The 10,985-nt window shown below is 30.4% G+C and overlaps 3 protein-coding genes across 3 annotated transcripts; 2 read left to right on the top strand and 1 right to left on the bottom strand.

Annotated features, from left to right (window-relative positions):
- Positions 1-4,015: 4,015 nt before the first annotated feature.
- On the top strand, positions 4,016-4,872 carry LOC110225870 (the record flags this gene model as incomplete). Its single annotated transcript, XM_021016094.1, is given in 4 exon segments — positions 4,016-4,234; positions 4,326-4,412; positions 4,575-4,643; positions 4,645-4,872. Coding segments are annotated over 4 exon segments (438 nt in total), but the record flags the coding sequence as incomplete, so codon positions are not given.
- A 548-nt stretch (positions 4,873-5,420) lies between these two features.
- LOC9300383 lies at positions 5,421-6,254 on the top strand. Its single transcript, XM_021015689.1, has 3 exons — positions 5,421-5,747; positions 5,833-5,919; positions 6,000-6,254. The coding sequence occupies exons 1-3, from the start codon at positions 5,538-5,540 to the stop codon at positions 6,108-6,110; spliced, it is 408 nt and encodes a 135-aa protein (XP_020871348.1). The 5' UTR covers positions 5,421-5,537; the 3' UTR covers positions 6,111-6,254.
- A 3,225-nt stretch (positions 6,255-9,479) lies between these two features.
- LOC9300382 lies at positions 9,480-10,134 on the bottom strand. The gene has a single exon (XM_021010350.1). The coding sequence runs from the start codon at positions 10,021-10,023 to the stop codon at positions 9,835-9,837; it is 189 nt and encodes a 62-aa protein (XP_020866009.1). The 5' UTR covers positions 10,024-10,134; the 3' UTR covers positions 9,480-9,834.
- Between the last annotated feature and the right edge of the window lie 851 nt (positions 10,135-10,985).

Here is a 10,985-nt window from a genome sequence, read left to right as displayed (position 1 = left end):
AATTTTTACTCTAGGTTTTTATCTATTTAGGATGATAGTGGTTATTTTTTTCTTAAGTTTTATTTTATATGATTTGAAGAATCTTTTTAGCACCGCCTCTAATCTTTATACTCCTAGGAATGGCTCTGCAGTGTCTGTCATATACACCAGTTTCCAGTTTCAGAGTAATCTGTCAATGCTTGGAAATGACTTTTGTATAAGAAATTTTATAATTAATGAAAATATAAACATCTATAAGGTTTATGAAGATCAAAAGTACTACATAAAAAGGATAGTTGAAAAACAAAATACTATTTTTTGACGAAGTTATCCAAAAGATCATGATCTACTTAAATTATGCAGTGTTCTTATATCATCGAAGTAATGACCCTTGCATAGTAGTTTACTTTGATGATTAATTTTCTTAGTGTCTGACTGGTTAAAATCGTATCATTTTTTTCAACGTTATTCATTTCCTTGACATTTTCTTTTCATAGAATGTCAGCTACTTCAAAAGAAAATAAGAAAGGATTGAAAAGTTTTACCTAAATATGCTTTAATTAAATTCATATAATATGTTTTTTTTTATTATGAAATTGAGTTCGGCACAAAATAATTCCTTTTCTCTTTTACGATATATATACGTAATACTTAAGTTTATTTTAAAAATATTTATCGTAATACCTTTACTCCATCTTAATTTTCTATACGACTTTTTATTTTTATAGAGCCATCATAGTTGGTTATCTTTCTTTGAATTGTTTAACGAAGAAAAATATTTGATATTTCTCACCTACGACAAGTCGACAACTACAAGTCAAATAAATTGACAATAATTTGATCTGTCAATGCCCGTGCCTAAGACTATCAACAATGGTTTTTATTTTCAACACTCTACTTTTCTTTTTTAACCATCCACATCATCTTCTCTCTCTTCCACCAATTAATTCAACACAATCAATTTTTTCATTCTACAATAGTCTTATTTAATAAAATTCAACAATCTATCTACTTTATTTTATATTTGTATTTTATTTTGTATTTGTATTTTTGTGATTATATAATAATAAAAATTACCATTTAAAATAAAATTAAAATTATTAAAAGTTAGATAAATTTTGTTAGTTAGATTCTTATTGTTTTCTTTCAAATAATAAAAATAAGAAATAGATATCGTAATTAAAAAAAAATACAAAATAAAAATGATGAATTCTGGTATAGAAATAAAAAATAAAAATATTGATTTACCATAGATTATTGATTTAAATAATTAGGGTAAAAAAAAGCTCAAAAAACTCAACAGCCAATAAGAACATGCCACATGACACTGTTTCTCTCTCTCTAGTCTCTCCTGCGATTCAACTCAGATTAATCCACATCGGATTAAACAATTTGTTCAACACCTCATTGTAACAATTAAACAGTTTAATTTTTTTATCAACAGTCCCATTGTTCTAAGGCATTAGAAAATAAACTTTGGTCTACGGCCTTTTTCTGCAAAAATAAACCAAAGGCTATTAATTTCTTAGGTAGAAAAATGTTACAATTTTGGGTTAAACAAAAATATTTTTCAATTAGCTAAAAGTCTAATAGAAAACCAAACATTAGTAAGTTTCTTAATCATTGTTGACTTACAATTACAATCGACGGCATTTTGTTTTCGTAATCAATTGGGAAGAACTTTCTTCATAATAATGTTGTTTCATCTAATACTAGCCTTTAGATTTTTATTTTTATTTAGAATATTAAATTGAAAGTAAAACTAATCTTGAGTATGTGACAAAAAAGATTAAGTGACTTGGCTATTTTATCTATCGAAAAGGAGTTGGCTAAACATTTTAATTTTGAAAGCTTGGTTGATAATTTTGTAATAGCAAAAGAAAGAAAAAAGATGATTTAGAATTAATCTTTGATTTATACTCTAGGTTTTTATCTATTTAGGATGATAGTGGTTATTTTTTTCTTAAGTTTTGTTTTATATGATTTGAAGAATCTTTTTAGCATTGCCTCTGGTCTTTATACTCCTAGGAACGACTCTGAAATTATACACCAGTTTCCAGTTTAAGAGTAATCTGTCAATGCTTGGAAATGATTTTTGTATAGAAAATTTTATAATTAACGAAAACATAAACATCTAATAAGGTTTATGAAGATCAAAAGTACTACATAAAAAGGATAGTTGAAAAACAAAATACTATTTTTTGACGAAGTTATCCAAAAGATCATGATCTACTTAAATTATGCAGTCAAGTTATTATCCAGTGTACTTATATAATTGAAGTAATGACCCTTGTATAGTAGTTTACTTTGATGATTAATTTTCTTAATCATAGTAAAATTAAGATATGACAGTTTTTGAAGTATAGCTTTAATCTGAAAAAGTTTATAATAGCAATTTGAAAGAAAAAACGGTATTTCAATTTTCAAAGTCTTATTGAGAATTTTTTTTTAAAAAAAGTCCTACCTACTACCGGGGAAAAATGTCGTTTAATCTCCCAACTTTCAAAAAGTGGTCATTCAATACATCAACTTCTTATAAGGCCATTTTAAACATCAACTTAGCGTTGACCAAACAATTGACCAATGAGATTGCGTTGACCCGGCCCATTTAGACACGTCGTTAAATCCGATAACAGACCCATTAACTGACGTTTACATCCGTTAACGTTTCTCTGTTAGTGACCAAAATATGGTCGTTTTATACTTAAACGAAATCCCCAATCTCAAAAATCCCCAAATCAAAACAGAAACCCTAAAATCGATTTTCAATTCCAATTCTCAGATTCTTCTTCTTCTTTTTCTTAATCTTCTTCTTCTTCTTCTTCTTCTTCTTCTTCTCTGAATTCTCCATCTCCATCTCTGATAACAGTCTCTGCTTCGCGAGCTTCAACTCTAGCTCCAAAACTCTCTAATTCGCCTTCCATTGGTGACCCAATCTCCGATATGACGTTGTTGTGTCTAACTAATGGCATTAGTGAAGACAGATTCAAGATCGTTGGAGAGAATTAGGTTTCATTTGTTTGGAGAAGTAGGGATTTCGTTTTTCAATTTGGGGATTTCTTTTAGAAAAATCTCGATTTGATTTCGTTAAGTATAAAACAACCACGTTTTGGTCACTAACGGATGTAAACGTCTGTTAATGGGTCTGTTATCAGATTTAACGACATGTCTAAATGGACTGGGTCAACGCAATCTCATGGGTCAATTGTTTGGTCAACGCTAAGTTAGTGTTTAAAATGGCCTTATAAGAAGTTGATGTATTGAATGACCACTTTTTGAAAGTTGAGAGATTAAACGACATTTTTCCCCCTACTACCGTGTTATACGTCATGATCACAAAACGTGCCTTATATTATCCATAAAAGAATAAGTAAAATAGTGTTTATGGTGGAAATGAATTATAACGTAAAATAAATAGAAAAAAATGGAAATGAGTTGTACCCTTTTGGTGGTTGCTCGACATGAAATTCACAAATAAATAATCTGCTACATTTTTGTTTTCATGCATATGATAAATATATGAACAAACATATACATATATATCTGATTTTTTTTTTTTTTTTTAAACTAGAGGATGATCTGAATATTTACGAACAAGCGTAAATATCAGACTTCACACCTAGGCCCTCCATATATATCAGTAGACACACCATTATAAGTTTATAACTATCATGAAGGCAAAGCTAAGCCCTTTTCCGAATCAACAGCTTATGTCTTTGGTGTATTTCTTAGGTTGAGAGGTGTTTTGAAATAATTCTTTTGTTTTGAGAATATTTTTGAAGTTTTTCCTTATTATCATAACCAACCAAATTCTTAATATTCTACCAAGTTTTGGGCCATTAAGTTGGGCTCATATTACTAAAGCATTAGGCCTTACTCTAATTGCAATTATCCCTTCTCTCACTCGATTTGTTTTACGTCTAGAAGTCAGAAACTACTCTTTATGACTAAAAATCTAAAACATAAAGACGCTGCTCTAGTTGCAACGTTTGGCCTTCCACTCTTTCCTACCGATCTCTACGAGTTGGGGAAGTAAATGGAGACGAAGGCGAGAACAAAGACATCATCATTGAAAGAAGAAGGGAGTCCACCACTCAGAGGCATTTTCTGTGTGAAAACCAGACAAGACATGAAGAGAATCGAGGAAACAGAGGACTGCTTCATTCTCGATTTCAATCCTTTTGATTCGTTTGACGTTAAAAGGCTCTCATATTCCCTTGATAAAGATTTGGAAATCATCCATGAGACGGGCCAGGTTTGAGTTTTAAAATTAAGGTTATAAATTTAGGGTTTATATATATATATATGTTTATAATCTTGAAAATGTGATGAAATATATTGAGCAGGTGGCTTGTAGAGATTATCCACATCCGAGACATCTTTGCTTGAACTTTCCCTTTGGATCAACTTCCAACGCAACACACTGTGATCTGGTAATTATTAATCTTTTGTTTAAAGGGCTTAAGTAAAAAGTGAAGTATGAAATGGACTTAACTTTTTGTTTAATGTTTTCCTAAATATCTCCTATGAAACTGTCTTTTTCTCGCTTAGATATGAAAATTGTTTTAACAGTAGAGATCAACAATATTATGCAGTGTTACTGTTACGTGTGCGATAAGCCTGCTCCTTGTGCACTATGGATGTCTTCGCATTGCAATGCTTCAGAAAGACTCTATGGTGAGGAAGTTACCAACCCATGAGAGTGAGAGCTATTATGACTCCGATTAAGATTAGCTTTGGAAGAGTACTATGTAATGACAATGCGTAACTAATTATGGGATTGGTAATGTTTGAAATGCATTTGCTAGCCGAATTGTTATTGGCTGAAAGATTCCAACGTCGACCTCGGTTAGACGGGTCAAAGTTCAGACCTCCTTACACAAAGCGGTTTTATAGAAATGACCTAATTAACTTGGAACCAACAACTTCTTTAAGAGTATTGCTAGCTCTCTAGTCCCAACTTGCAAGCTTCAATACATCAGGCTTATTGATGTATTGAAGCTATGATAAGCCAATCACTCAATCAAAACTACCTGTGAGTAATGAAATTAACAAGCCAATCACTTAATTAAATCTAATTGGACTAAGAGTTAGGCCCATATTTTAAATTATAGAAGGCTTTTCTGATTGCTCCATCTAAACCTCAAAATAAAACAGTGTAGCTCCTTTTTTGGAAAAATTATGAAAAAATCCAAAACAATCTTAAATTATTGATCTTGGCCATATCTTCTAGAATTAAAGATATACACCAACAAAAGATAAAGATTATCCTTAATGTTTATCTAATGATTTATTTAACATAAAAACAAAAATTAAACCTACGTTCACTAATCACTACCACATGAGATTTTGGTTGATTTTTTTTTTTAATTGATTTTGATAAAACCTAAATATCACGATATACTAATCTAGGCTAATTTTAATTAATAAAACTCCAAATTAATTTCCCAAACCTACATTAACTATGTTGTTACGTTTTTTGTGGAAATGCTCAAGGAAGAGCAACGTTTGGTCTCTCACTCTTCCGTTTCAATCTCGGCGACTTGTGAGAGAAAAAAATGGAGAAAAAGGAAGAAGATGACACACCACTAAGAGGCATATTCTGTCTGAAAACAAGACAAGACATGAAAAGATTCGAAGAAACAGAGGATTGCTTTATCCTCGATTTCGATCCTTTTGATTCGTTCGACGTTAAAAAACTCACCTTTACCGATGATGATCATCATGAAGGTGATAAAGATTTAGCCATTATCCATGAAACAGGACAGGTTTGAGCTTTGAAATTTAAGGTTTTTAAATTAGGGTTTATTCCAAAATTTGATATTTTTGATGGAATTTGATATGATTTGATAGGTGGCTTGTAGAGATTATCCACATCCAAGACATTTATGTTTTAATTTTCCATTTGGATCAACTCCTAATCCAAGCCATTGTGATTTGGTAATTTTAACACTTTTTCTTTGTGGATTTGATGTATGAAATGGATTAACTTTGTGTTTGATGTTTGTATTGCTATGCAGTGTTACTGTTACGTGTGCGATAAGCCTGCTCCTTGTGCAGAGTGGATTATATCGACTTCACATTGCAATGCTTATGACTCTACTTCGTGGAATTTGTGTAGGACAAAGTGAAATCTGGTTACATCTAAGGATTAGAGCTCTTCCTTAATTATGACTTCATCAGTTAGGTAGATTAATAGATTAGGTTTAGGTTCTGGAGAATTAATGTGATGTAATGACATTTCCTTAGTATGAGATTGTTTATTATGCCTTGAAGTTATATTTGCAGATTTCTTGACAAGTTATTGAGAATTTTGCTTCCAAGTTGCTACCTTTAATGTCAGGCTTTTTGCTATCGATAGTGTATCAAAGGAATGAGTGGCTTAAGAAGTTGCATAAATGTGTTTGTTTCTTAACTTTTAATCGGACGATTACTTTTCTTATGTTCTTTGTTATCGTCTTAAACAGAAGGTTAAAGGGGAAAGCAAGATTTTCTGCATTGCTCTTTCCTCTTAATCCCTAAGTGATTCAAAAAAAAACAGAGAGGCTTGGAATAATAATGTTCAAATTTCTAATGGGTCTGTAGTTTTGGGACTTGTATTTTTTGTAGAACGTTTGACTATTGACTTTATAGATACTTCCTACTTCCTATCAATTAATATTTAATGCTGATGATTGTTCATAATTCTAATACTCACTCTGTTTCACTATAAGTGTCGTTTAAGGTTTTTTCACACATATTAAGAAAATCATTAAATTTTTTGTTTACCCCTTATTAATATATTATACAAAAAATTTCATTGGTCAGCACATTAATAAAGTATGGGTAAAACTGGAAATTTTTACAAACATCTACATTGAAAATACAAAACGACACTTATTTTGTAACAAATTTTTAAATCTAAAACGACACTTAATATGAAACGGAGGGAGTAGTAGTTATTATAACGATGATTTGGCGTAAATCTTCTGTATTTGAAAAATCTCCGTATACATTTGAGTTTGACCCATCAAAGATGTTCCCCACAAAAGCTAAGATAGCATTCAATCATGTGTGGGATCGAGTAATCTAGTCTCATAAGTACTATCTCCGACTAGTCAGCATCAAAGTGCAACCGCGACATTTCCACACATTAAACCAACTTTGAAAACTTGTTTTTATCGATCTTGAATGGTGCCCATGTATGAAACAATCATACAGTTAAAAGTTTGGCTGCCACAATTCAGATATCTTCAAACACATGGATTTAGAAATAACTATAGTTTACTTGTGTTTAGAATGAATAGTGAAATTCAAGTTATTTCATATTCATATTTAGTGAATTATAGTGTTAATATAATACTAATGCCTCAAAATGATCTAAATTAACACCTTACACTCCTAATAACTTTATGTTTTCGTTCTATCTATGTATATGATATGGTAATGCACATTTAGTGGAAAGCTTGTCTTCAACAAACAACTGTCAATGGATGTATTCAATTAAAGTCTATTATGGGTCATATTGATAATGAGAGTAGATATAGACCTTCAATAAATTTCGTTCATATCAACAATGATACAAATTGGTAATAACTACCGCCAACTAAGAGGGATGAGAAATGATGCAATCGAAATTGATGATACAATACTAAAGATGGTTTTGGAAATATCCTTCAGATATTTAGTTAAATGGATTAAAAATATATAAATTAGGTCGAGTCGTCTCCTCAAGTCTCACAAGTTGTTGTAAAGTTTTTTTTGTTTTCTTTTCAAAATGAGCTGTAAAGAAAGAGCTTATTAAAATGTTGCAATTTGTGAAGGTAAACCATATTTAAATATTTATGTTAATTGTAATAAATTTAGAGAGTTTTGGTGCAATAGGAATGACCGAATGACCCACAAGCCGGCCGATACCATGACGCGAACGCAAAAATCTCGACTAAACCGTTGCTTTCACACTTGTTCCGACCTAGCCTTTTATTATTATTTTTTATCTTTTGCTTTCTACTATATTATTTTTAAAGAATTGGAAAATGACTTTGAAAGTAACTTTTCTTTAATTTCAAATAAAAATATCTGGACCATAACATCTAATATTCTGTAGTTTAACAGGAAAAAAAAACAGTCAACGAAATTTTGCGTTGTTTAAAACTGTAGTACATTTTAAAAGAAGTGTGGAAAATTTTCATAAATAAAAAAATGTCAACTAATATTAGGACATGAATTTAAAATCTTAGCACTTAAAAATGGTTTGTATTTTGTTTCTATTGTAGTGACTAAAATATGTTATTTAGAAATTTATTTTAATATAATTGATACATCACTATTCAAATTCAAACTTACATACTACATGTTGTTGATAACAAAAATATTGCAAAATTAGCAGTTGATGTGGTTAAAAAAAATGACCGTTTTAGGTAGAAAAAATTTACATTATGAGAAGTCAAAAGGCACCAATCCATCAACCACTTCTTTTTTGCTGGAAGAACGATCCAACACTTTTTATCAACAAAAAAATAATCGATCTAAAACTTTCACACAATCTGTTTTGTTTCGTTTGCGACATTTGGCTCCTTTTCATCCATTATATATCCAACTTGTCTATAGATATCTCTCATATATAAGTCCTCCATGTATTTATATATAACATTATTTGGAACTTTTCGAATCTTGATTTTAATGTTGATATATGGTAGTAAGACAGGAAGGCATTACTTGTCTAGCATCATGTAGACAACAAATATATACTTTAAATCCCACAAAACAACAAACACCAACAACCTTATATATGGCTTATACGTCGTCGTTCTGCAAACGAGTAGGTGCACTTGTGCATAGTCTTGGATTTAGTACTAATCTGGTATGCTTGTTAAAGATCTAAGATTTGAGTTATGCTATCAATTCTGTGTGAGCTTCCCTAAAATATAAATGTTCATATACGGTTTGGAACTTTGTATCTTCAAAATTTGAGATTTTTTGTTCATATACGGTTTTGATGAATGTTTGCCACATCTATGCATGCATATTTGATTCGTTCACAGCAATTAGCCTCAACAATTCTAAAATCAGGCTTTGTTTAAACTGGTTTGTTAAACTGGTTTGTTAAAATTGTAGCGTAAGATAATATAAAATACAATAATTATATTTAACAAAAGCAAATGAAGTGATGTCGACCGACCACTGAATCAAGCTAGTTTGGTTTCATTTTGATTTAGTAAACATATTCTCCATCAAATTTTTTTATTTTTTTTTGTAGCTTTGGAATTAGTGCGATTTATAAAGATGGCGTACGTTACAAACTCTCCCATTAAATTAACTTGTTTGAACGTTCAAAGTCTTTAACCTATACATTATTCAATTTAATATTACTCCGTAAATATCAACTAGGCTAGCTACTTCATTATTCATATAGTATGTTGAATGTTCTAATAAGTCTAAAGAATTTACTGATCAATGACTTCAAATGTCAAATACTATCGAATACTAATGTAACCAAAAGTTTAAAATAACTCATTAGCGAATTCGAATTCAAGATTTCATTCACCATAAACCAAAATAGAGATCTAGTTATGAAATTACAGATCAAGATCATAGCCTTTAACAATGTTAACAATGTTAAAGTACTATAAAAATTTAAATCACATGGCAGCAAAAAAAAAGCTCGAGTAAACTTATTAGTTTCTTCAAAACCATCAATCATCTCTCTATATATATAAATTAGATACATATTTTACAAAGCTCTATGCGATTCAAGAAAACGCGATTCAAGACGACGAGACACTCGGTAAAAAATCTCAGTCGCTTCTCATCGATTAGATCATAGTAGAGAGGACGCAAATCTCAAGTCAAAAACCAAAAAAAAGGTTGACAAAATCAGAAATCAACGAGGTGAGAAGAGAAATCAGGAATCATCGATGTCGAAGAAGGTGTAGGAAGGAGAAAACCGCCGATCCGTACGGAGTTTCTATCGCCGGTACGCCGTGGAAGAATCCCGGCGGTGAGTTTAGCTAGAGCAGCCGTGTACTCTACTAGTAGCTCAGTAATAATCACCACTGAGATCATTATCGATTAGGTTCTTGAAATTTTCTTGACTCTTAAGAAAATTTCTGATTTGTTTTTAAAGAAAGATCTAAGCGATGAAGATTTGAGTAGTGAGAATTTGTGAGACCTCTTTGTCATTATATAGACGACCATTTTACACTTCAATACTATAATATGTAGTAGTAGATTTTTCCTTTACATTATTATATTTTTCTAATTTTGTCTTTTGTTTTTTTTTTAATATCTCTTTTTCAAATAACCCGCTTCTCACGCACAGTGTACAGTAGATGTAAAACAAATCAGGTTGGAATAATTAATTCCAAAAAATAATCATCATCAAAAGCTAGATTTATAGCTATAAATAAATGTTCCTATAATTGATACTTCATCATTGAACTTGAAATTTAGCCGAAAATATTTTGGTTTTCTTTTAAAATGAAATAACCAGACAGATGTATACAGAGGATGTTATAAATTGTACTTATTATATTAGCTGGATTTTCATCAGAATTTGTTGTTTTACATTCACATATATATAATAACTTTATCAATTATTTGTTTACGACTGTACATAGTAGTACATGGCTACATGCATATCAATAATTGATTTGTCTTTTCAACAAAAAATAAATAGCATTCTCTTATCCATAATCAACATGTATATATGTAACCGGGAATATGTAACTTTATATCGAAACGAAAACAAATCTCAAGGATATGTAAAACATTAGTTTTTTTTTTAATTTTGTCATTTAAATTTATAATAATAACCAAAGTGAATAAAAGGATTCGATCATGGTCTAAATTCTAAAACTCAAGACAAATTCTCTACCATTTGATGATTTGAATGCATATAAAAATAAAAACTGATTTTAATTGCTACTAATTAACTACTACAGTGTTTTTAAAAAATATTTATTCGGAAACAAAGGAGTATTATTAGTTACCAGGGTCTAAAAGGCATATTCAAAACAGTTAATTTG

The sequence above is a fragment of the Arabidopsis lyrata genome (genome assembly GCF_000004255.2).
Source record: "Arabidopsis lyrata subsp. lyrata unplaced genomic scaffold ARALYscaffold_8, whole genome shotgun sequence".
In the NCBI taxonomy this organism is placed as follows: domain Eukaryota; kingdom Viridiplantae; phylum Streptophyta; class Magnoliopsida; order Brassicales; family Brassicaceae; genus Arabidopsis; species Arabidopsis lyrata.
Note: the sequence above shows the minus strand (reverse complement) of the source record. Positions and strands in the feature narration are given on the sequence as shown.